General features: G+C 38.3%; 2 protein-coding genes across 3 annotated transcripts in view; one reads left to right on the top strand and one right to left on the bottom strand.

Annotated features, from left to right (window-relative positions):
• Positions 1-16,062, bottom strand: part of LOC129758814 (mannose-6-phosphate isomerase) — a 41,072-nt gene extending 25,010 nt beyond the window's left edge. Inside the window, exon 1 of the mRNA XM_055756450.1 lies at positions 15,914-16,062. The gene's annotated coding sequence lies outside the window, so the exon portion shown is untranslated. The remainder of the gene's footprint in view (positions 1-15,913) is intronic.
• A 1,604-nt stretch (positions 16,063-17,666) lies between these two features.
• Positions 17,667-27,831, top strand: part of LOC129758801 (peroxidase) — a 22,105-nt gene continuing 11,940 nt past the window's right edge. Inside the window, exons 1-2 of one of the 2 annotated variants that reach the window (XM_055756431.1) lie at positions 17,667-17,815; positions 18,116-18,341. In XM_055756431.1, the coding sequence (XP_055612406.1) occupies positions 18,322-18,341 (20 nt within the window). In that variant the 5' untranslated portion in view covers positions 17,667-17,815; positions 18,116-18,321. Of the gene's footprint in view, positions 18,022-18,115; positions 18,342-27,831 lie in introns of both variants that reach the window. The other variant, XM_055756439.1, reaches the window with a different exon arrangement.

Genomic DNA, 27,831 nt, shown 5'->3' with positions numbered 1-27,831 from the left:
ATGTTTCAAAATAATACAGTCAGCCACCATGCTGCAGTGTTGCTCCAATATTGACATTGAGAAAAAAAAACTTCTCGAGACTGCTATATTGGATGAACAGACAAAGCTCATCAATATTCCATTTCTTTATGTTTTGTTTCAATGATTTGCTCATCTAATTTGTTACATTGGCCGTAAATAAATTTAAAAAAAATGACTGGCGCAAAAACTTCAATTAACTTTTTCGCAATTCCATATGTTTCAGTTTGAAAAATCTTTTGCTCGCTTGGAATGACACTGACAGAGAATCGAATTTTTAAATCGGAACATTTCGTCTCTGCTTACTTTAGTCTCTCCAGAAAATACATTTATCCATGAATTCTGGTATTTTTCAATAAAAAAAAGGTTCTTCATGCAGTATTCTCTTTAAAAAAAATCTGAAAAATATATTTCAGGAATTCAATCAAATTAAGCATAGATCAACCGCGGATGAAAGTTTCAAACGATATTTTTTTTTATATATTAATTAAAAATCAGCTTCAAGTCGTAGTTATTTATTTATAGGTTTGACCACAAAATAAAAACAACAAAAAATAAATTGGTTCCAACAAAATTGAAATGCTAAACAGCAGTTTAAAAATAAACAAACGAACAAGGTGAACTTGATGCCAACTGTTCGATTTTTTGTGTGACAATTATCGACCATGTAAATACCACCGACATACCAACAGCACTGCAGCTGTGAACCTGATTTTTTTTTCAACACGATGATGAAGATCATCATCATTTTCTGAGATTGCACATTCGCCGGTTTCGCATCGTCTCTGTCCCAACAAGTCAATTCATTGAATGGCAATTACCAATTGCCTCAAACTCAAGTACAGGAATGCGAGGTGCTTTAGCAAGTTTTGTGCGTTCAACAAAGAAGGCCGTTTCTTCCGGTTCTCTACAAACAATCACAGCCTGCTGCTGGCAACAGTAGAAGCAACCCTGAAAATGTTACTAAGGCGCAGCAGGCTCACCCCAGCTTGCTGCGATGGTAAACTGATTACGTTTTTTTGTTCCCCTTATTTTCGAGTGGAGCACACGGAAACAAACAATCCACGTATGTTTATGGAATGCTACTATCCGGATCTTGTTCGTTACTGGAGCACATTCGAACCCGTCGTAATGGTCACAAAACGGGAGCAACGGTCTACCTTGATGTTTTGACACATCTTTCGTTGCGTTCTTGTCGTAACTCTTTGTCGTAACACCACCATCGGCTCAGCGTGTCGAAAAGTTAAATCTACAGTCTATTTTACGGTTGCCATCGAAAGTCGGTAGTCTGCGAGCAGCGCACCATTCATCAATGCTTATTGCCTGTCGACATAAGAGCGTGAAAAGGTTGATGCGGGTCAATTCGCAGAACCATGAACCCTTAAGAGATCGTACCAAATTTGGAACCGATTCGAGCCGAAATCGCCGTCAAAAGACCAATGGGCAATTTTATTTTTCTATCTCGATTAAAATCTTCGAGGAAACATGTCGGTCTGTCAAAATAGACAAATGAGATCAGCTGCGTTGTTGTGTTATTGATATCATTTCCGTTGTGAGTTACTCTCCCTGAACTAGAATGACAAGGTGACCATCCCATATTGGGTCACTCGGTTGCCTTTCCCCTTGAAATCGAAAAAAAAAACATGCCATTCGACCCTTGATGGACGCAAACCAAATTATAGGCCTCACTTTTTTCGATTAGCGCTGTAACCTCAAAAACGGATTTGCCATTCTACACTGACCGCGTTTTGTTGATGGCAACCATTCCTTCTCCGATGGGGTTCGTATCATCTTGGAGCACCTTAACCTTGAACAGTCCATTTCAGCTGGAAGGCAACTAATGCAGAAGAAGTTTTTCAAAAATATGTTTTCCTGCATGTTAACACTTGACGTTAACGACTTGAAGCAAAAGGTCTAACAACAGGCCTGCGGCGGAGCTCTATCGATATTCCCTACAAGCCTACTATGACCCGCAGCACCACCTGATAGCGCCTGTTAATATTCTCGTTAACTAAACGTCAAACTGAAAGTCTGATGTTTACATACAGTACCGTTCATAATTGTATAGAAAATGGAAGCAAGCGCACTGTCACTTCGACTTTGAACTTCCATAACTTTTTACTCTGATGATAGTTTTTGATCAAATTTTTTGCGTTAGATAGATTAATTATCACACTATTATCACACAAAATTTGAGCTTTCTGGAGTTTGTGTGGCCTGAGAAACAGTAATTTTACGAAAATCGGACTTTTTGGACTTTTCTCATTCAAACTGCAATATCTCTGAAACTACGCAACATTTTTCATTGAAATTTTGCACAGTGATTGTTGAAATATGAAGCTAGCATGTCTGAAGTTTTCGAAAAGTTCTATCGATGAGATCAAAAGTTACGCGAGGTGCAATATTTCAGGCATGAACCTTGAATTGCGATTTCTATAGAATTTTGGACGAATGTTTTCATAGGAAAATCATATCCTCTGTTTAACAACCAGTTAATCTATTTCAACCGAAAAATCACAACAATATCGCGAGATTCTGATTTCAAAACACAAATGGACCATTTATTCAATTTTTTCTTTTCTTCATTGCTTTTGCCAGACATTTTTTGTCTGATTGGTGGAAGAAATGATATTGTTCTCATAAATCGTCCAAAATTCTATAGAAATCGCATTTCAAGGTTCATGCCTGAAATATTGCACCTCACGTAACTTTTGATCTCATCGATAGAACTTTTCGAAAACTTCAGACATGCTAGCTTCATATTTCAACAATCACTGTGCAAAATTTTAATAAAAAATGTTGCGTAGTTCCAGAGATATTGCAGTTTGAATGAGAAAAGTCCAAAAAGTCCGATTTTCGTAAAATTACTGTTTCTCAGGCCACACAAACTCCAGAAAGCTCAAATTTTGTGATATAATAGTGTGATAGTTGATCTATCTAACGCAAAAAAATTTGATCTAAAAATATCATCAGAGTAAAAAGTTATGGAAGTTCAAAGTCGAAGTGACAGTGCGCTTGCTTCCAATTTCTATACAATTATGAACGGTACTGTATGTTGTCTCAATATCACCCGAGGATCGTTTTCACGTACCTTCATTTTTGTTTCTTTGCTTAAGTTACCAGAACCCATGCCTCTAGACCACCCCCATTCATTAGCGAGGTGCACCGCCGAAAGTCAAACAAATTATCAAATTAAGTCCGCACGTCTCAATCAGATTGTCCCAAACGCACCAATAGAATATGCGGTGCGGAACCCTCTCACCAAAACGAACCGATACCTGCAAGCGAAACCACCAACCCTGAGAGGTGCCTCAGAACAACAACAAGGGAAGGAGAGCTCTGGGGGAAGGAGGAACTCAAGGGGTAAGTTTTAACCAGTTTTTGTTTTCCAAATCACGTGACTAGCCATTCCATTCATCCGCGGGGGCACCGCCTGCACAGGTATCAACATATTTTGCCAACAGCCAACGAACAGACGTGTTCGGCCGGGGGTTGAGTCAAATTAAGGTGGACATTAAACTACCACTCTCTTCACCTTTTGGGCAGTGTGTTTCGTTAACCGCCGGTGCGTTGTTAATCTGTTGAAGTTAACTAGAAAACGGTGACCGTGTAGGACGCTGATTTTTAAGAGTACTGTTTGAAAAGGGCATAAACTTGCAACCGACCTCTCCCTTATTCATTATACCAAAACTTGGTTCTGTGATAGATTATTGAAAGGAAAAAAATCTTGAAACTTGCAGTCAAGCATTTTTTTTTAATTTGAAACTTATAAAGCGTAAATTTAAGTTATCTCCAACATATTTTTGTTATAGCTAGATAGGTAGAGCAATCTATCGAAATGGGATCTGCAACATAAAAACCAATTGCGTGCACAGTTTCAATTAAAAGAAACATTGGACCACTCACTGGGATAATGGCACCACCTTTATTATATTTGGCCGAACGAATAAATGAAGCAACCTCGCGAAAATCTCGGAATTTGGATTTGGTATTAAAAAATCAATCATCCGACAGTCAAATCTAAGGGTTTAAAGTTGGGCATTTGTGTGAGTGTGTTGCACAAAACTTCACGAAAACATTTATTTACACGTTTCATAAAAGCTCGTTCCCTTATCGTTATTCAAATTTGAAAAGTTGTTACTCGTAATCGTTTGCATTGTTGATAACAGTTCATTCAACTCACCTTTCACTGAAACAAAAGGAAAAAAACAGTTAAAACTTAAGCTCTCGCTATTCAAGAGATCACTTATCATTCTGTGTAAGATCTACAAATAGTTTAATCTTTCTGAATTCTGTCAGATAATTTTAACACAGCTCGCTTCTGTTTTTTTTTCCTAAATTTTATTCAGCGTAGCTGTTCCAAGCAGCATTTCAGAAATAAGCACCCGTATCTTATAGACCAATTTACTTGTTTAATAGATGCGCAAAGACGCTGATCGCTGCGGCTGCGGCGTCGCCGTCAACCATGCTGTTGCCGACGAATAAAATTCAAATTCATAGCACCGATTCTGCATCAACCCATCCAGCCAGCCAGCCGTGAAACCGAAAGTAGTGACCACGAACGAGGTCTTGGTTTGCTTTGGTAAATTTTCCCACGCTTGTCACTTCTCACTCACTCATCCAAGTGGACTGTGAGTTATTTTTTCATTTTTGATACTGCGAGGCCAACTGCGATGGCTCATTTTTTTTTTTTTTCAATTTTTGTTGATGGGTTAAAGGTTATAAAAAAGCTATTCTTCAATATTGTGCTTAATTTTTTCTTGGTCGAGACTGTCTCCTTTCTCGATTCATCACGTCTTTCATGGACGAGTTTAACGTGTCTGGTTAGGTTGAGAGTATAAATGAAAAAAAAAAACAATTTTTGTTAAACGAAAACACAATTTCATTAGACTTTTCGTTGTAGAAATTATGTTGTAAATTGAATTTCGAAAGAGGTAGAATTGGTATTTTTATTGTCCACTTCAACTAACGAGACATGATTGTCTGCTTTATTTCAACACTCCAAGCTGTTTAACGATCTTTTTTACGGCTAATGTGACATTAGGCTCTAATTGCGCCGATTTAGCACGCGCTCCTCGTCGATTGGCGTTTGCCACGCCAACTTCGATTGAGCGCCCGTTGATCGTTTAGTTATTTTTTTTAGCCTGATCATTGAAGTGTTGAAGTTGTAAAAAACAACTTCGATGCCGACCATCCCATTTTTATCACGCTTCAGCACTGCAATATTTGACAGCATAGCGCTGGAAGAGTTCCGATAAATTGCGGTGGTATTTTCCTGCCCGACAACAATGAATGTCATGGACCCATTCACAGATCCCGGGGATCTTTCATATCAAATTGAAATATATCAAATCGTTCTCTAGGGGTACCTACTGTGAAACTGTCAATGTCAAAAACCGTACTAAGTCTTGTCAGTACTCGATGTGACGTTCGAGTGCGAAAACACACCCATTATGCTAAAAGTGTAATTTGAGGCTCGTTAGAAAAAAACAGAAAAACCAGGCATTATTAATGGTCTGGTACCTAGACGACGACGAGCCATTCAACGAACTTGCGCTATAATTGATCAATCGATCAATTTCATAGTCTCGACATCGAAGAGTTAAATTCGTAACGCCTTTGACCTGCCTGTTAAAAAGCCTCCGCCCCCCTCCCCGCGCGATCAATTTGCAACTACATCGGACGATCGGACCCCGTGATGGTCAAAAGACTGCATAGAGACCGGGGCAATTATGACGCGTAATTTAGCGCAGCAGTTTGTTCGCCGCCTTCGTCGCAGAATTTTTGTTGGACTTAGACCCAAGCTCAACGGATCCAAGTTTCGTGACAACGGCCAATTGGATCTACTAGCGGGTCTGGTTACGTCTCACAGCCTGGTCAGCCAGCCTACGAGCGCAGTGAATGTCGTTCACCGGATCTCATTGGGCTGCATTTTGAAGGCAGCTGACCCTTGATGGGTTTTGTATCGCGAATTTGTTTGAGAGTCGGTTGACCCTTGATCGTCGCTGAAGGGCATGCGTTTCTATTTTGATCAATTTGCAATCATGATTGGAACATTTTTGAACGGGCTGTTCTGTGAGTACAAAGACAGCAAATGAAATATATGCGATACTTCTTCTAGATATGAAGGCAAGTTGATAAATAAGTTTGAAAGATTCAATTATGGGCCCTATTACTATTACATAAGACGAATCGAGTAACTCGACTCGACTCCAGTCACTGTCGAGTCTAGCGAAGTGTCGTATTACGGTAGTCGAGTGAAACAGCTGAGTCACGAACCTTCAAGCAGTCGACTCAGTCGAGCTACTCGACTGAAATTCGACTCGACTCGATTACTGTAATACCAAAATGGCTCACTCGAGTAAAATGACTCGTGACTTGTCTTATGTAATAGGGCTGTTTTCGAATAACTGAGATGAGGATGATCATGATGGATCAAGTTTAAATTAAAAATCTTTTACTTTAATTTCACTACTTGTCAAGGTCACGTGATCACTTAGATTTTCTTTAATCACCGGAATAGCTCTATCGCATCTCGATCACCGCTTATTACACTAATACTACGCTATCGAATACATCTTCGCTCATAAGGGGCTTCCGAACCCGTCTAAGTCTACTCATGGTTATAGAATATCTCTTTATTCATTCAAGACTGAAGAATACTTCTTTGCCTATCCAGGTCAAACCTAGTATTATCGAAAACCTCTCTGCCCTACTCATTCATGGCTTTCAAATAGCTTGCTTTACCTTGCCCGTTCAGGGCTATCGAATACCTCTTTGGAGCAATTAACCTCTTTGCTCATTTAGGCTAGCGGATTCATCTTTGCTCATTCAGTTAATCTTCCTTCGCTCATTCAGTGCTACCGAATACTGCTTTGCCCATACATAGCTTTCGGGTTCTCCTTTGACCATTCATGGCTTCAGAATATACCTTTGCTCATCCAGGGCTATCCAACTTTATCGAATACCTCTTTGCCTACACAAAGCTTTGAAGCGCATCTTTCAAAAACAGGTTTTCTGCATTTGGCTTACCCAATAAACATGTTGGCTACTTAAGAACGGTTATTTGCTGAACAAAAGCTGAGCTATAGCGTAATTGCTGTTACAGCATACTGGCTGAATAAAGAAAAACTGAAACCATGTTTCAGCGTTTACAGAAGTCTTAGTGTAGCCAATGGGAGAAGTTGAAGAATTTTTTCTAATACACTTTTTCAGCCTTTGTTCAACCATTCGCTACCATTGGAATTTGACAGACTATGAACTGTGGTAATTAGGGCTAGAAGAGACCATGCGGTAAAAAAGTAGGGCAAAAAAGTTACTTTGAAGTGAAATTAGGGTAAGATTAGTGACCAGATCAAAACGAAAACAAATTAAAAAATGACATTAAAATCTAAAACCAAACGCTTTAAAGACAATTCTGTTAAATGAAAAACGTTTTTTGGAAGGCTCTTGGTCTCACTTTTAAAAAAGCAATATGTTGGACAAAAGAGGAATATTTTAAATGAAGTTAGATAATTTAGGAATGGGGACCGCAGAATCCTAAAGTTCTATAGAAACAATGGGAGGGAACCAAAAGATCGTACTGTAAAGACTAGGACAACTAAGCCCGACAAAAACTTCGAGTTTAACCATTTTCTTTGAAAAAAAAATTTAAACAAAATAGTTATATGTTAGAGATCTACAAATGCAAATAAAAAACCAGCACATGTTTAACGAAAAGTTTAAAGAATTTCCTCAAAATTGAGTTAAGATTTACATTTATAGGAATTTCATTTCATGAAAAAGTCATGAAATTAAAAATTGGGAGGTCCTCATGAAAAAGTGATAAAACAATGATAGAAGATTGAAAAAAGATAAAGGACAAAATGTTGACAGAAGATTGACAATGACTTTACGAAGCTTAGCGAAAAAATTGACTTAAGATGACAATAACACAAAAAAGGCTAAATAATTTTACGAGGCTTATCTTCAAGGTAGAATATATTTTTCTCAAATTAAAAACTAACTCAAAGAGAATTTACTTACAAAAATGGAACATTTCCAAAAAGATTCACTGCAGACTTTATTGCATAATTCACATATCAATCATTAGAAAGATTTACTAGAAAAAAATGATGTTCTTACCATTTTCGTTAAAAAATTAACAGATCCAAGAAACACCTCAGAAATGTTGTATCCAACCAAGAAACACCTATTGGAATATTGTAGAAAATATATCAGTAAACCTCTAAATAGGTACAAAAATTACTGAAAGTTATCGAAAACTTCAAAAGGGGTTCGAAATCTATGTACAACAACCAATCTTTCAAATGATTCGAAAATGATTCCATTTAATAAAACCAAGAGCATTGAAAGCATGGAACGTTTCCTGCCATGTGATTAAGTGCACTGTACAGATTTTGATTAATATTTTTTTAAAATTAAGTTGAGAATTATTTTTAACAAATTCAAGCTTTAAAAGTCATAACACTTCAAATCTTTGTTAAACATGTTGTAATAGTGTAACTTAGAAATTACTTTCTCTTGACACGAATTCCAAAACGTAGGTAAAGTGTCACAAATAAACAAAAAACTACATATTTTTTAGGTGACAAACTATTTTTGTTTAAATTGCAATTGTCATCCATATAATGTTTAAGTGTAAGCGATATATTAAAGCAAAACCAAAACAATAATCTTTCTTACTGAATTTGAGCCATTCGTGATTCAACAGAATGAAACAATACAATGTTTTCAATAATGAGTAGAAAAATTAAAAAAAAAGCTCAGTTAGTTGTAAGGAAATTATATAAAAAATAGTGACTTTAGGGACCAAATTCCAAAAAACTAACTTGTGAGTGACTAGCCTGAAAAAAGTGACAAAGTTACTAAAAAGTGACCAACTTCTAGCCCTGGCGTAATGCTGCCATGCATGATGGCAGCTTGAAATGAGAGGGAAATTTTTGTTTTTCTTATTTGATGCCATTTTTTATAATTTTCCTCAATGTTCGGAAAATCTCTCAAGAAAAGCAATCAGGATTGATTTCTAGCTTGAATACTGATATCTCCGAGTGCTGTGATACGCACGTGGTAAAAGTACCCATTGAATATATGTCGAAAATCAACACTAACTTGATACAAGAAAATATACCATGCCCCATCGGAGGCTACCGTTGTTATTCGTCACGTGGCTAATCGACGGTGATCGACAAACTTGGTGATACATTTTGAAAGTCGCTCCCTCAATCATACCCGAACGCCTATCCTTGCATCATTGTTAATAATGTTCGTTATTGATAGACGATCATGAATGTTTCAGAAGGAAATATCTGAAGAAATACCAGGACCACATGTTCAAAAAACCGTAGCACATGCTGGACATTTCATTGCGGTTACCTAGTCATGATTTGGTCCTCCTACGCAAAGCAAAAAATAAAAAATCATCTGATAGCCTATACATAGATACATAGATCGCTCAAAACTGATACATATCAGTTATGATCCTGAAGGTTCAAATTCGTCAAGGAAGGAAATCAGCATCGAGACGTTCGTTACTGATAGTCTGCGTCCTTCTTTACCACATCATGTATCGCAAAAGTGTTTCAAATACAGAAGCGTCGTTGTCATGCATGATTGTTTGTATGATTTGGTTGAAGAAGGAAAATTCGACTGCTTTGATTTTTTGGCTCAGAATGTATTCAAGCATGGCTCAGTGAAAATGATTGATTTTCGGAACATTGATTTTCCTTTTCAGCTTCATTTTGAAATCAAATTGATACTCCTAGAACGCTAAGGGGCCGTTCACATACCACGTGGACAACTTAGGGGGGGGGGGGGGGGGGTATGGAAATGTCCACGCTTGTCTACGGAGAGGGGGGTAGGGGTTTGGGTCATGTCCACGTGACATACTTACTTTCAAAATTGCTAAAGGTGAATAAATATTAAGATGTTTAAATAAAAATCTTAAAATGGTTAAGCTTTCCAGTTTAAGTTTACACAATTAGTAGCTACTGGAAAGCTAGTGATAAATATTATTATTCAGAAATTTAAATTTTGTTATATCAGAAAATTCTTATTCGGTTTTTCAAAATCAGCCATTTCTATAAAAAAAAGGCAAAAGTTGTGTTTTCTAACTGTCAAATTATAGGTATTTAAAAAAAAACTATTTCAAATCTGTCCACGTGGACATCCGGGAAGGGGGGAGGGGTTTGAAAAATGTCCACGCTTGTCCACGGAGGGGGAGGAGGGGGTCAAAAATCTCATTTTTCTGTCCACGTGGTATCTGAACGGCCCCTAACGGGTAAAGAATCTGGGACGGATGAGAGTCAAAGCGAAGATTGAAAAAATGGTGGATGATTAACTCAACATTGATAGCTTTGAAATTAAAACAAAAAGGACGTTGAAGTTAGTTAGATAAGCTAGTAAATATTTTCAATCATTCAGACAGATATTAGACAATCAACTTTTTTTAAAAGGCAGATAATAAGTACATTAAATGTCAACTTTTTGATTATCCGGTACACTCCTTTTGAACGGTGGTCAAAACTAATCTAAAATGTCACCAGTTAAGATCATATAAATAGGTGCGCAATTTTCTCACTGCCTACTATGACTAATATCCTTCCGGCGTCAATTCATTTGACTCGTCTATAGTTCGCCAGAAAAAAATATTCCTTGGGGCAATAAAACTTGCCCCTAAGCGGAACCCAGTAGTTAGTACTCGCAGCACACGTAGCACACCCAACCGCTAGGATTATTATGGTTATGGCTAGTGAGCTCTAGTTTTATGGCTTTATTAGCAGCAACAGCCAATGGTTACCTACTAGGTAACTAACAACGCATGCCCGTCAGAGAGCCAGTAGAGAAAAAAAAAATTGGCTAACCGCAAAAAAAACGAGACACGCCCGTCGGTTCCATTCTTGAAATTAACTTTCCTTAGGGAGTGATTCGTAACTTGATCTCTTTATCATATTTCGTTGCATAAGGCCGGCGTTATGACACTCAAGGATTCGATCTACCACCCTCTCTTAATTGCCTTTTGAAAATCATTCTTCAACCACCTGCATGTAATAGGTATATGAGTAAAAAAACGAGATCTTTGGCCAAGGTCAACCATGATGGAGCTGTTTCCAAATAAAACCCCATGGGGGGCTACGGTAGATGCATGGATTCGTACAGCGATGGATTAGGGAAAATCATTAACCCCATAGAAATGGAGGAGTATACAAAATTGTAATTTGCCATCATCATCAAAGAGTGCCTTGACTGGTGTTGTGGTGAATACGTTTTTGTTCCTTTCTTCACAATCATCCAAAAAAAAAAACGACTCTACTGTTGCTGAATGTTTGGCTTATGGCCAAATTGAAGGAGGCACCATCATAGAAGCCGATTGCCTGCTAACTTGTGCTTGGGGTCCCAGGCGGAGATATTTGAGGGTCGCGAGTCGTCCGGTTCACACCATTATTATCATCATCGTCATCCGTTTAGCGAATTTACTCTTGCATTCATCAGAATATTTTCTGTCATTACCTCCAGCGGCGACGAGCGAACCACAACAAAAAAGTAAGCTTCGGTTCCATCCATTGTGTCAATAAGCGCAAAGGTGCAGTTTTATGGTGCGTCGTCGTCTGGCTGAGGACAACACACATCCTAGGTCTGCTGCAAAAACTAGAGACTTACCTAGAGAGATCACAGAATGCGCAGAATTTGCCGGTTTTTTTTAGTCGGTGGACAAGGTGACGAGACCTTTTAGGGGGTTTTGCGAGCTACCCGCTGCGCCCCGTTTTTTTTTGTATTGGTTTGCTCTCAATTTGGTATGGTCAACCCATCGTGATCCGGACGCATTAAATTTGACAGCCCTGACGACAGTTTTAATTAACGCGGTTGTAATATTCTTGGGCGTAGGCTTGCACAGAACGTGCGTACACCAACCAAGGCAGGTGTCATTTTGTTATTGTGATAATGTAAACTTTACGCGATCTGGCTCCAATTTGATGTTAGTAATTTTACGATTTTATAGACAGCGTACTGCAGTCGTTATTTCTTGTAGGACTATACAAATTATATCGTTTATCTTTCTCTCAAGGTTGTATGGCATCGTTACTGTGTTCAGAGATATCCGAAGTATCGCATAAATTCCAACGAAAACTAGGTCAATCTGGGCTGGGACCGATCGAGCGCCCATATTGATCGACTTTCGCAAGAACCGAAATCAATTTCGAGGGAGGTCCCAATCAAATTGCCGCCCGTGGCGAAAGAATGTATTGTTGTTCATATACATACTATACACCCTTAGCCGCATAAATGGCACACTCGTGAACGTTGCACCTACACCGTACAGTTATTGCGAAATCAAGTGTTCCTTCTCTTGGGATGGTGTGCAATGAGGCTCAGTAGAATCCAAAAATACAATTTGGTTTTATCGCACCACGCGAGCCTTTTACGTGCATAGGTATGTATCTACGAAATGTGTCGCATGAAATTATACGATGTAAGTGAGTCAAAAACGTATAATTATTTCTGCATTACAGACACCTTTCAATTTTCCAAAACATTCCGCAAACGATAATTGATTATTATCTACAGACAGATTTCAACATGATGCTAGGGCCTGCTTTGCATGGCGAAGGAATCCAACGAGCACTAAAATTACAGTTGGTTGGTAAATATGATAGCAGTAGGCCGCGCAGTTATCACTGGTTGTTGCCTAAGATGTTTCCATCTACGACTACTTGGATGGGGGTCATTTTTCTGGTACTAATTGATAAATGTACTCTAAGGACAGAGTGTTGGCTAAGGACTGTGTCTGAGTTTTATGGAACCGATAAATCATTCGTAAATGTACGTTAGTTCAGATTGAACCTCAACCAAGACATATTTACAAACAAATTTCGCATTGATGATTGCTGTTTGCAGTTCAAACCTCCCATTTCAATTTACGTGAAATATTCCGAACACTCGATTTTTAGTTTTTTAAATCCGATATTTCAATCTGATTCTGTAATCTGGATCTGAAATTCGAAGGTAAACAGAAAATCCAATATAATATCTCAAATCTGACAGCTTAGTCTGAAATCTTAATTTGAAATACTCTTTTATTTTGCATTTTTGAAAATGTTTTTGTATTTTTTTTAAATTCTTTTTCTGTTTTTGTTTTTTGCCATTTTTAACATTTTGCCCAGTTTCCTTTTTCCGTTTCGCTCAAATTTGTCGTTATGCTCCATTTTTCATTTTGGTTCTTTTGGTCATTTTATTGTTGTTTTTGCTATTATGTAATTTGTTTGGCATTCTTGTGAAATTTTTATTTTTTTTTTCTTTTTGTAAAATATTTCAATAAGGTTATTTTTGTCAGTTTTTTATTTTTGTGATCTTTTGAAATTTTTATTAATTTATTTTTTTTGTTTCGATTATAGTCGTTTTAACTTCTTTATGTCAATCGCGACTTATATCAACGATGCAGTTGGCGGACAGTTATTGAAAAACTAATCCGGTACAACTGTGATCGATGTTTACTTTTGGGCTCGAACTCTGGGCTCTGGGCTCAGGAAGCTTGCCAACTGAGCTATGTCACAAGCCCTATGACATTTTTTTGATTTTTGTAAGTTTCACTAATATTAGGTAATTTTTGTTGTTTTTTTTTCATTTTTGTCATTCATGTTAATTTGTTATATTTTTTAAATTATGTCAGTTTGAACTTTTGGCTTTTTTGGTTATTGCTGTTATGTTTAGCATTTTTGTTTTTCTTAAATTTTTCTCTTTTTTTTTTTTTCTTTTTTGGCATTCCTGATATTTTAGTCCTTTTTATCTAATTTATCAATTTTAACATTTAAGTTATTTTGTGGTTTTTTGTAATTTTTGTTATTTTGAACGTAGTCCAAAATATTGATTATCGAATGATTTATTTTCGAAATTCCATTTCCATTTCTAAGTCATTTGGCAACAAAATCAAAAACATGATTCTCCCGGTTTTCTTTGGTGGTTTTTAACTTGAAAACTGAGCCTGAAACTGAAATCTTAACATTTAATCTGAATTTTAATTTGAAATCTCATAATCTACCTACGCCTAAACTCACAACTTACAAACCCAATAATTAAAGTTAACTAGAATGGCTAGATTTCTATCAGCTGCCTAAACGAGCCGAAAACTTCAATCAGCTGGCCCTTGATGTATAATTAAGTTTTCAGCATGAGTCAGCATGACTTTTTATCCGATTCGATCTTCCAATCATCGAGAGCCGTCCGTCTATTACGTGATTTACCGATAATAGTTTAATTGCCGATTTGAATGGTCGCCCGAATCGATCCTACAAACAACGACAACATCAACCAATTGCACGCCTTCACGCAATGGCTGAAATTTTTCAATTTAAGTTGATGAATGACCCTAATGATAATCGCCCACAATCACGATCGATCTGGTCGAGTTAGCGATTAGTTATTTTTTCTTGGCTGAGAGAGATAAAAAAAACACACACTCACACATCTGACACATGCTGGCCATCAAAAACAACGAGCGCGCTCCAATTCCATATTTTCCATTAAGTATCGATCGCAGCAACCCTGCCCTGAAATTCTTGCCCTCCAAAAAAAAAATATATTGAATCGAGAAAGAACATTGGATTGAGTTGCTAAGGACAACAAGAATCGTTGACGTTGAGCTAGGACTACTGCGATCAATCGATGATTGGAAAGGCAGCAGGAATGGCAGAGCAGAACGTGGGGTCCCTCGAAAAGCTATTTTTTCGCTAAATTTTTTGAATTTGTAACACGATTCGTGCATGCATGAACTGATATTCGCACTCCTTCCCGAGTACTACATCAACATCAGCACCAGCTTCAGGGGTTAGTCGATGGAAGGTATTTTCTGCGATTGCGCAACCAGCTTTTTACTTATCCTTCCGATCGGGGGCCGGTTTTGTTCCACGCTATGGCGCAGCGCAGTGCAGCACTCTTGAAAGAACCTCTGCAAATTTTGAGGGAAGCATGGACGGTTGCGTTTCGGGTGCCGCGGGAAGGCAAAAGCAACAATTACTCCACATTGGCCTGTCGAATCGGAAAAACACAAGAACAACAACGACGACGACAAGTTGCGTTCACTTTTTCCTGCGAACTCAGTAAGTAAGTAGATCGGAGACCCCGGTCTGTTGTGTTTGTCGTACCGGTCAGAATCAGTGCTGCTGCAATTCTTGGCAATTTTGGAATCTGACCGCAGAACGACCTCTCCGCGCAGCGTGCCAGCGAACGTCATAACGCGCGTGAGTGGATCGATTTGTGACACACACGCGGCGTCCGGCGGGTCCCAGCAAAGGTCTTTCTATTAAAATCGATTACAACGAGTGCGGCCCCAATCCGAGTCGATTGAGTTTGCAGTTTTTGTGTGCCAGAATTACATGTGCACCGAAATTGATTCTCACAAGTTTTTCGTATAGGTACCCAAGAAACCACCAAACAGTGGGAGATTTGGCGCTTACACATCAGAGCAGGCGACAAACCCCGTTTTTTCCTGAGCAATCAACACCGAAATTCAGTGAACAGCGATTCGATCCGGCCTTGGTGTGAAACGCAAATCATTGAATGACAAGCCAAATTTCTGCTGTTTTGATTATGGTTAAATACATGAGGACTAATGAAATCATATTATCCGTGGGAAATACGATACTTTTAATTAAACAATTAGATATGCGAAATAAGATTCTTATTTTGGTGGTATAATGTTGACAAAACTGTCAACTATATTTTCGCAAAGAAAAGGTACCGTCTTATCGATAGCCAATTTCGAATGTTTGACAAAATTTAAATTCTTTGCTAATTATTGTCAATACGTTGTCGGCAAATTTTTCGATAATTTTATCGAGAAGTGCAAAAACATTTGATTATTCAAACTGTTATAAAAAGTTAAAACAATAGTTTTACATACCTTGTAAAAAGTTGTAGGTGACTAAACTGATCACAGTTTACCCGGTGTCATATTATGCTTTCCAAGATGATTGTCTTTGGTAAAGATGATTGTATTGACGGTTTATTGGTGGGATGCCAATCAAATAAGTGTAGGACTTGTTGTATTCGCTAGAAAAATAAATAAGAAAACAAATAAAAACTTTCAGTTATATATTTGCAAAGAACCAACAAAATGATAGTATTGAAAAGTTTAGAATGACACAGCTAAGTTTTACTGAAATTTCGTTTCTTTTGCAACTATGGAAAAAGGGCCCTCAAATTTGCTGGTTCAAATCGCATGCCTCCTGATCTTGCGTTGGTCCTATATCTGCCCCGATTTGTAGTATCACTGAAAAATAGTCTCCAGTGCTCAGAAAGTTAGGACTATCCGTCCGATACATGTAGGTACCTACATCGGGGAATGCTCACTAATGCATGTGAAACGAACTACCATCAAATTTCGACGGTAAGTTCCATTGTTCAAATTTTTGATTCCTCGATCCACGACCCTGCACCAAGGTTGCCGAAATCACAGAAAAATCTGTATTATCACAGAATTTTGAGCAAAATTTCGTCACAGAATCTGTGTCACAGAACACAGAATTTTCAAAATAATCACAGAATTCACAGATTTTCTAAATTTTGTACAGATTTCCAAAATACGAAATTTTTATGCCACTTTTGACTTTTTATTTTTGACTATAATTCAAGAAAATATGAAAACAAGGTAATGTAAAAGGATTTTTTTCTATCAAAACTGTAAGTATTTTTCAATTTGTTGATGTTTCACATGATTTCTGCAATGAATTTTCCTGAACTAGCGTCACAGAAAACCGTCACAGAATTTTAGGTTCAAATCACAGCATTCGAGAATTTTTTTTGTCAAAAACACAGAATTTTTTTTCGGCAACCTTGCCCTGCACGCCGCTGCAAAACCTTTTATCGCGGTGTCCGAAATTCCGACTCTAAATAAGGTTTCGTGAAGAAAAGATCAACCGCACAGACTGGAGAATTTTCTGCATTCGGACCGATTCGTGTCAAAATGACAGTCCCAAATTCGGCATTCTTTATCTCAAAATTAGCTGGACCAAATTTCACAAACTTAGTATCTTTGAGTTCCCAAAAGTGTTGTGTTCAATCTTGTAGAAAAGAGTTATATTAATAAATTTATAACATTTGAGTTATGGTCCAAATTTTGGATGGGAACTTGTGCTAGGCCTAAATAGAATAATCTGATTACATTTTTCCCATGGTCGCTCTATTAAGTAATGTTCAACAGCCATCCATCCCAATTAACAAGCAATGATCGTAAAAACAACAATCGATCACCTTCAGCTGCTATAGGAGAGACTCAATTCTCCGAGCGATCACTCTCTCCAAGTGGTGCGCCTTCTCGCGCGCCATCACCACGTGCTGCACCTAGAAGGGCAAGACCGGTGCGCCGGCGTCGTCGGTCGGCTTCAAGCGTCACGCGCCTATCATAACAAAACAACGTCAACAGCATAGAAAACGCACATGCACGCCGCCGGCATGTTGCTGCAGCATCGATCCGACCGATCCGTTCTTCGATGCGCAGACAGCAGTCACAAAATTCGTTCGTCCGTCTGGGTGTCGCGACGCGGTAATCTTGATGTAGCGTCGCGCGCCTGGCCCTATGTTGCTGGCATCCGACTTTCGGTTTGATCGAGCGAGGTGTCTCGCGGTGGTCTCAACTCGAGAAGAAGGGTTCCGCCGATTGAGGGGGTCCACAAACGGATCTCGCTTGCCTGCTTGCTTGCTTGCACATCCCGCGGTCCCGTGAGCGGTTGTCTTGTCTTGTCGGCGGTGTAGTCTGCAATCGCAAGCTTGGACTGCGATCAGTTGGCAGTTGAACTTCGTACGGGTCGGTTGGAAAATTGATTTGCAGCTCTCGCGAAATCCTTTGGATACTTTGAACTTTCTGGACTTGAGTGTTTCTAGTAGAGTGCCATTTTGCAACGACTGGCTGGCTCTTGGATAGTTGTGCTCGAACGGATTATCGGTTTCCAGATATGTTGAGCTTGATCTCTCCTGCGAGGGAATAGCAATATATATTTGTGATTGTTATAGGTTGCATTCGGAGTGACCGATCGCGAAAACAGAGCAAGGATCAGTGATTTCAATTGATATTTTTCCTTTCTATTTTGTCTATTTGTCGTATCAGAGTTTAGATTTCTAGGTTGTGCTTCTTCCACACCGGTGGCAAAAGATGGTGATTTGAAATTCGTCGCGCATCTCGACGGAAGAAAAAGTTTTGTCAATACAGGCAGAGGAGAAATAAAAGAAACCCCCCTCAGAAACCAGGGCAAGTGAAATTGATTGATTTTCGTGCCCGTGTGATCGTGTTGTTGGCCAAGGGGCATTCCAGAAATGGCCCTATCAGTGTTCAGGTGAGAGTTTTCGTTTCGAATTAAGAGGGGTTAAACGTGCGCTTGTCGAACTCACGATGAAGAGTGTCTTAACTTGGAAACTGGGGATGGCGTGAATTTTAGTGCATTAATCTAACGGCGGAACATGGCGAATTAGCATAACAATATCTCCGAGCAGGCAAGAAAAAAGTGAGAGTAACACCACAGAATAAAGCTTATCTTGACACTTCCTGGACCGCACCGCAGTTGTTGGTGAAACTTTTTTCCTACGAGACGTTGCTAGCCAGGTGTGGGGATCGGCAGCAAAACTTAGAAAGGCTCGTTGTGTGTGATCATCAAAACAAAACAAAGTTTACGAACAGCAACACACTCGGGGCAAAAACTGTCCGGAACCGCTTATGGCTGAATGGATTTAACGCATAGATGGGTTAACGATCGAGTAAATGAAACCAAAAGCTACTGTTCAAAGTCGATAGTTTTTCTTAAAAGGTGGCGGTATGGTATGGAGCTTTTAATAATTCATTAACGACAGTTTGGGCTCTTTTTTGTGTTCGATGACGACGACGTTCCGTCCCACATTATTGTGGGTATTTATTTAGCTGTTTTTCTTCTGGTGTTGCTGCTAAATCGAGCAACAGTCAAGCGCGAAAGTGAGTTCAAGAAGCAGGTGATAAACTATTGCAAGCTGACGATGGTAAGGTGTGATAATTTACAGTAGCTCTTCCTCGATTTAGGTGAGACTCTTTTCTCACTCAAACACGAAAGGTGTTTGAAATTGGGTGAATGAAAATAACTCAAACTTGAGAATGAATCACTAGAAGTAAAAAAAAGGTTTTCAAATAAAGAAATTACAAAAAACAAGTAAAAAAAGGTCTAATTTTTGAAACAATGTTTCCAGAAACGCACTTTTTTTGTTTGTTAACTTCGAACGTTTTAGATTAAAGAAAACATCAATACTTCTAAGCGACGAACCCGAGATAGTAAGCATATATAATTGTGTGTTTCGATGCCTTCATAAAGTGGATTCGAAACTGATATGAAAAACGTCCTACCTTGCTTTTGAAACACTTTTCGACAGTTTCCCACTTAATTTCACTAGAAAATACCAAACAACAATAAAACAATTTCGATGATCACTAAAAACAAACACGTGTACTGTAATCAAGTTAACGCCTACTCTGCCCCCATAAAACTTCTTAATTCTAGCGTGACAGTTCAAACGGGCGGAACTAGCAGTTGGCTCGAAACGAAAAAAAACGCGTTTGAAATTTCGGAACCCTATTTAAAAAATTGACCACTTTTTATTCAAGAAAATCAAGAAATGTGCATTATATTATTATTGGCTATCAAGAACTTTAACTTTTTTCACTAAATTTCAGATATTTTTGAGTTTTGCCTTTTTTTTTGTTTTCGATTCCAGTTACGCCTGCAAGTTTCGCCCAATTGATCGGCCGTTTTTGTTTTGGTTTTGAAGTTACGCCCTTTGGTCTTACACGAAAGAACTAATTAGGCCGTTTTGTCACACACGGTCAACTCAGTTACGCCTACACGAAAAGAAAAATTAACCCCATTTGGAATAGACGTAACTTCACGTTGCAACGAAAATGCATCAACAGGAAGTTTCGCACAAATGAATTTTATCATTTTTTTTATGTTTTAAGTGATTTTAAGATGAAACTGCGTTTATTAAGTAAAGTGCAACCGCGTGCATCCAGGATGACCGGTAACTCAATTTGTTTACATTTGACAGTTTCGCCCTTATAAAATGTTACGCTAGAATTCTCTACTTCTCGAATGTTTTGAAAATATGATATAAACACACACACGAAATAAGATACTGAAATTGTTAGATCTGGTCAAATTTGGCAGATTTTGCCCAGTTTCAATTGAAAAATAATACTTTTTCCATCTTAGAAATTCTATATGTTGAGCCTTTGTTTCGATGTTCTCTTTGTAATTTCCCTTTTTTGTATTTTAAGAAGAACTTAAATTCTGCTATTTGGTGCTAAAAAGTCACCAGTGCTGTTTTTTGATATAATTTTTTGCTGGCAAAAATACAGTTCAAGACAAAGTTTATCAGAAATTTTCAGTCACTGACATGGTCGTAGAAATACAGTTATGTGTTGCTGTGCTTCTCGGAGGTATATTAATGGATTTTTAAGGGAATGTTCCGAATTTGCACGGCTTTTTGTATGCAATTTGTTCCTTAACCCATTCGAGACGGGGGCCTTTTTACGACATTCGGACTCATAGTACTTTATTCTTAGATAACTTTTATGTTGTTTGATTTTCATCAAAATCAATTCTCAATACATTTTGCCCAAACTTTGCGGATTCCGTTGATATAGGGATATTATTTTTTCGAGCAATATTAAACTCACAATGTATGATTGTTCCGACAAAGGCACAAAAATTCCATTGCACACACGGTGTGCAATCGGTCTCGAACGGGTTAACTCGATTTTTCCAACAATCGATGAAATTATCAAACTCGTCAAGCTTCGTTGGATAAATTTACGATTTGTATGGAAAAAATCCACCTTGAAAATTTACATATAAATTTAGATTCAGATACATAATTAAATTTTCAAAATTAACATCTGTTTCAATAGAAACTGTTTCTAGGAATCGACATTCCATTTTTGGAATGTAGTGAATTGAGACTTCCGCACATAAGAATTTATGAAGATTGATAAAGCAAACGAAAACTTTAGCTGATAGAAGGAATAATTGTTTCATACTTTTGCTAATTTAAAATCTAAGTCTAAGACATCTCTGACAGTAGTTAATGATTGAGACTTCTGCTGAGATAAAAAGAAATCCGCTGATGATTGAGACTTCCGATAGGTAAAAATCTGGTTAAGTGCATAGAAAGTTTTGTTCTGTTGCGAAATTAGAAAAATAGTTCACCGAATCCTACTAGTAAAGCATCCAGAATTCCATCAAAATGAGAAATAATTGTCTCTTCCTAAAGTTGATAAAATGATCTTTTGCGCTTTATGTGTAGGGAAAAATGAGTGCAGTTGACTTGAAAAATTTAGAAGGTTTTGCTCTAAAAGTTTAGCCTCACAAAATAAAAGTTTTGCTCTATTGATTTACATTTTGGACCGAATACTTTAGTTATGATTCAGTCATGATGAAAATATTTGATGAAAAAAACTTATTTAGAAGTATTTGGTTCAGTTTCTCTTACAAAGTTTATTTAATAATTTAGTTAATATACCTACTTTTAAAATTTTTCAAGGAAATATCATTATTATTTTGCATTATTTGCACATTCATCAAGAATGATTGACATTTGTAATACCAGAAGATTATGAGATACGGATGACAATCGACTGTCCTTTTTCAAAATCTAGCTCCAGAGTTAGGAAATCAGAATCAGAATCCCAAACAGGAGTTTAGAATTAAAATCAAAAGTCAGTTTCTAGTTTCGAAACTAAAAAAATATAGAGTATGAACAATATAAACTTAAAAAACTTATAACACAAAGTCTTAAATTCATAACTCGAATTTTGAAACGAGTTCTACTAAATCAGGCAAAACTGGTAAAAATTTCAACAAAGCAGGTTCTTAAATTTAAAAAGTTCACCCTTTTTTACGTTTGTCCCCTCGAGTGAAAACTCAGGTAGATCGGAATAGCAACTATTCAATTAAAGTGGACCTAAAATTCTACCATGTGGAACGCTTTATCGTTTGAATATTTTCCCGGAGATTAGAGATCCGAATGCTAACCCGCATGACTCCATCATTTAATAAGTAAGCAGTAAAAATTTGAATCGTTGAAAGCAATCAAGTTGAAATATGTTGAATGTGTTGAGTGTGTCGTAAGAGAATTTTCAAAGCAGACGAGTCAAACCGAAAAAGTGGCACATCTACACAAGTGAAGAATTAGAATAGAAATTCCAAATAGGTGCAATATGAAATCATTTCACGCTTGGTTCATTCAAAACAAGTCGATCATCAATTTCTAATTTCTTTTCCAATTTCTTAAGACCCTTTACTTAGTTGAGAATCAAAATTTGGTTGCTGCAGTTTTATATCACAATGACACTTTTGGAAATTTGATAATGCAACAGTAATAATATGTAGCTTCGCTGCCGCAGTACAAATGGTGATTATAAATATGAAAAATAATAAAAAACGACAATTAAACCGTCATTTGTTGTACGGTTAAGGACACTTGTGATGACAAAGCATCTTGCCGTGAAACCCCAACTCATTTCCCTAAAAGATGCGATGGTCATTTGTCAAATTGCACCTAAGCCACCAAAATCTACTATTCCCACTAAAATCGGCGTTAATGCTCGTAAACCACGATGCGCTAATGGTTGAATACATTGCTTGGTAGAATGGTATGTTTACGCCTAACAGGTACATCTGTTCATTGGCAACTCTTCGTCATATTTATTGCCGCACCGCGCCGCCGCCTTCGATGAGGGAGGGGTGATGGAACAGTTGTTGGTGATGAGTTTTTTTTCCTGCCTTTTTAATATTTTGCACTCCATACAAGCTTAAGCACAAACATTCATCACCATCATGAGCGGCAATTTGGGTCATACCTAGTAGTGACAACAACAGCAACAGGCTTGGCGCAAATAGCACATCTATATGACAAATACATGCACTACGCGCAAGGGTCTGCTGGTGCTGATAGCTTTCACCGCCATCATTTGGTTTGATGTGGCGGTGTCGTTGACACAATTCTTTTGCAGTGTGCAGATAGATGCCAAAGTGGGATAGGTTAATTATCGCACTCTTTTAGGAAATTTAAAAAAATAGATAATCATCAGAAGATTCTTCCATTCTTGACAGGGTGTTATTTTTGGCAACACTGTTCAGCTTCCAGTATCTTTCTGTCCCTTAAAAGTGTCACTGCCATTATCGGTTCTTGGTCTTCCCGGTGAATCACCCCAAAATATGCATAAAATTTGAATGTATTTTCTCCGATTTTTTTTTCGAAGTTCAGCCTATCGGCTAAACTGGTTTCTACCGTTAAATCTAATGTGTCTAATAGATTATGGAAACACAGCTTCCCCAACCCGTTCAAGATGCCACCGCGTGAAATATTCAAATATTGATTCTAGTTGTTCACTTTTAGCTTCGAAACACGGTGCCTTCTCTCTTTCTGTAGTTAGATATCTGGACTCGGTCATCTTCCTTTTTTAAATTGTAAGCAAATTAGAAAGCAGATCATGACTCTTTTTTCGTTTTGGGAGTAAAAGTGTAATTTGCAAAATCAGTCACCTGAAAACACAGATTTCGAGGCACCCTGTTGAGTATTAAGATGACTTTTTCCTGTTGTGAGCTTATCTGTTTTTTTTTTTGTTGGAACATCAACATCAACCATGGCCCTGAAAATGTCAATTTAATCACCACATACCATCAATGGACGAACGAAGTTGGCTTAACCCGTTACCCACCACCAGAAAGAGGTGAGAAGAAGGCATCGACGGATATCGAAAATGTCCCATGGAGATTTCAGCCAAACAACACTTCTCTCGCGCTGGTCCCGCTAAGCTGTAATCATTAACACCGATTTTCGGTACACGGTAACTTCTTTTTGATTTTACCCGTAATGAGATACTCATACAGGGACTCTGCTGTTTTCATGACAACATCGTGAAAAATGTCAAACAAAAAAAAACGAAGATGAATAAACACTAGTGGAACTCTTTCTTCTTCTTTTACCAATAAAGCCAGAACATCTAAGCATTCCGCAAAATGAAAGACTTGCGTCCTTCATTTTTCTTTTCAACGTAATCTCTGTTACATTTCAATATGCATTGCAGAGATTACTACGACCAGGCCAACTATGTGGAAAATACAGCAAAAGGTACTAGAACAAAGGGAGGAATAATATATGTACGGCCTGAACAGAAGTGGACTAAGATAAAGACCTTACCGTCACCGATAGAATCGCGTCATTAAATGAATTGAAGTGCCAATAACCATTAACACTTGCAAAGATAATTTATTTTAGGAGAGATCCAATGTGCGAAGATTAGGATCACATTACATCATAATGCGATCGATCAAAACCAACGATCGATCGTTAGCATTTTTTCCTCCATTCGTTTGCTCTCCAACCTGCCAATTATACCACCATTAACATAAACCAATTTGCAAACAATTACGCCCATTGGTTTTTCCTTTCGTCGTTTCGGTGCGCAAATATCCCGAAACTCAACATTGAAAAAAACACACAAATCCGCATCGACATTAACGACTTGTACGTACATACGCCCGTGATCTTCGCCCAAGCATCTAATACGGGGTAAAAAAACAATTTCGAAAGGGTTTTAGCGCAGATACACACGATGCTCGGTAGCGATCGTAATTATAATCAAACATTCAAATAGACACTAGCTAGGTATAACTATAAACAAAACATTCCACTTGTTCGCTCAATTCGTACCGCCCAGTTTTCGCGGTGAGGTTTCTTTTGTTTGAAATCTTCTAATCAACCGCATTTAATCTATGCGCGAGAAAAATGTAATAAAAATCGTTGAAAGGGGAAAGAAAATCTCATACCTCCTTTCAAACTTTTTTTAAGCACACTAAATAAACCAACCCCTAGCCTAGCGAGTGGAAAGGGAAAACCTAAGTATGAACACGTTTGCGCGGATCGCTTCTCCATTTCTTGAACTAAAGCCGCTTTCAAGTGAATGAAACCTTTTCGGCTGTTGGTTGGTATGTGTACCGATGATTTGCCTATTTTCTTTTGGGATCGGATCGACCGAATAGATACGACAAGCAAGCTTTTAGAGGTTACATCTCTCTAGCTAGAGAGTCTGTGTTACTTAACCAGAAGATTCCCTGTGCCACCGACTTATATGTATGTATTTAGTAATCCACCTCTTCTTGCGCCAAACCAGATGAGAAGAAGACTATCATCATGCATGAGACGATGACGATCACAAAACATGTGATGTTCGTTCATATTTCTTCTGTCGTATGATTTGAATTCAAGGAATAAAAAATTAACGCTGACCTTTTTCGTAGGTTTTTTTTGCTACTTAAATTAAATTACGACCGCCTGTTGCTGTTGCATAAGCTAAAATAAGAATAAAATCTGACTTACCACACTCTACGTTATGGAATTATTTTGGAATCAGCGACCATTGGAAAACTTTCCGTAAAATAAGTCGAACACCAGCCTGGAATGAAAAAAAAAGACAAAAAATGTGAGAAAAACGTTTGTTTGCAGTTTAAACCAGTAACTCTACAAAAATATTTAAACTGGAAACGATCTCATCAGGAGTCCCTTAGGGAAATTACTTTAATAGAATTACAATCAAAATCATACCGTTGAACACTTTTCAATAGAAATATCAGTTTAAGATAAAACTGTGTACAAGCATGATTGAGCACGCGTTCAGATCGCATCGAAACCGTTGCAGATTGGATTAACTTTCACTTTCGATCGATGAATACGGGAGCTGCCTAACAAGATGATTACAATTCGATCACGGTCCGCAGGCAGGAAAAAAACCGCAGCAATCCTGTTCGGAAAGCCGGTCCCGTCGCGCCGCCTGCTTCGATCGTTCGACAATAATAGCGGAGGCATGCGCCATCGTGAATCGACGCGCTCGCCGATAGAATATTGATTTTGCTCTAGATTTGCGAATTGAACAAACATGTGGGCCTAATAGAATATTCGTATTCCTACCGAGGCTCTGGTGACGTTGTCTGTGAACGGGAAATCGGGTCAATCTCATCCATCCTACATTTGAAGTGGATGACGAAGACTACGGCGTTCGGCAAATTAGTTCTTCCCGCGATCGTGTTGTTCCACTCCGTGTTGAGCACAGAGTACGGAGCAGCACACAGCAGGAGGACAAAGATCACGTACCAATTTGTCAGTCGCGCGCGCATAGGAAACTGACTACGACTTGCATACGACTACGACGATGGATAGATTGTGTACTTACAGATGTTGAAATAATCGTCTAATAGTTAAATCGTTATGCATTTTATTACACTTGTCATTGACGGTTGCACCACCGAAGTATGCAGCCTGTCTGCTACACTTGAATCTATAAATCGCAAAGCAATCAAAGTGTGCTGTGCCTGGCGCAACCTTACTACAAGTCCTGACGCAATGCGGCCTGCTTTGATTAAACCATACACACAGTAACGACGCATTGACATTATTAGGCAATCCGGTGTGGTCTGGTCGTGTCAATCTAGAACCCTTCCGTTTTATTTTATCCCACAACCTGTGGTTAAACTGCAAAAAAAGCCATCAACAGCAAATACAAAGTTATCTCTGTCAACTGTTTAGCAGAAGAAGTGCCGCGCAGACCTGCACAAAAATAGAAAGGTTACACCGCAATCTGCCCGCGGGACCTGCAGCGACGAAACCGCCCGAGGTGAGTTATTAACTATATCGGTGGTATTTCTGCGTGTCCGCTTGTGTTCATCGTGTGGCGGTCTGTCTGTCAAGCCATTAGGGCCACGCCACGCGCCTCAAGAACCACACAGACCGGATGGCTGCTGGCTGAATGTGGCGACATTTGGACAACCTGCACACACAGAATTACGGCACTTTGACACCTCGCCGGCCTTATGATCAAATGAAAACACACAGGAGGCTATTGAGAGAGAGGGTACTAAACGAAGTAGTCCGGTTAATTGAGTTGGTGAATGGCTGCAAGCTGCTGCTGCTGCTGCACCGTTGAGCGTCATAATTTTATTCTGAATTTATTTCTTTCCTCTCAAAAAGCTTGCACCCTTTTTTTGCTTTTGTGCCTCCTAGGTTCAAACCATCGCTGAGAGGTAGAAAATGAACAAAAATTGATTCAGACTGGTCTAGTCTTCTGGTAGCCTTTACGACAAAGTCTTGACAGGATGTCATAAAAAAACTCGGTGCTCTAAACGACAACTGCGGTTCTTTCATTTGACAGCGGCCTGCGCCGAAAGGCACACTTCACACACGCTTCGCCATTTGCAGACAGTGCACCATCCTATTTATTAAATATGGCTTTATTTCTAGATCATTCACTTTAAGCCGTATTTCATTTTTTGTTACGAAAAAATATAATAACCCTTATCGGTCCCTGAAAATTTTACCCGTAACAGTCCCTGGAGTGTCCTTTTGATACTCCTGGTAGTCCTTATATGCAAGTAGTGCAACGTACAGCTTTAAACGTCTAACTTTTTTTGAGCATTCTGTAGCAGATCTACAGTCTTTTTCCTGAAGCATGTTTTTTACGGATTTTTTTTTAGATTTTGAATACTGGAAAACTGGAGTGTTATAGCTGAATATTGATAAAGAAACTTTTTTTTTTTATTATAGTCGTTTTACCATCTTTATGGCATTCGCAGACATCGGCTCAGGAAGCAACTGTCTTCCCAACTGAGCTATATCACAAGCCGACTAAGAAACATATTTGAGTTATATTACGAGGTTTCCCAATCTATAATTTTCGTAAAAATCGGTTCTGAAACAAGAGAGATATACAGGATTTAAGCAAGGAGTGTCAAATTGACACTCATGGTCTGGTTA

The sequence above is a fragment of the Uranotaenia lowii genome, chromosome 1 (assembly GCF_029784155.1).
Source record: "Uranotaenia lowii strain MFRU-FL chromosome 1, ASM2978415v1, whole genome shotgun sequence".
Classification (NCBI taxonomy): domain Eukaryota; kingdom Metazoa; phylum Arthropoda; class Insecta; order Diptera; family Culicidae; genus Uranotaenia; species Uranotaenia lowii.
Note: the sequence above shows the minus strand (reverse complement) of the source record. Positions and strands in the feature narration are given on the sequence as shown.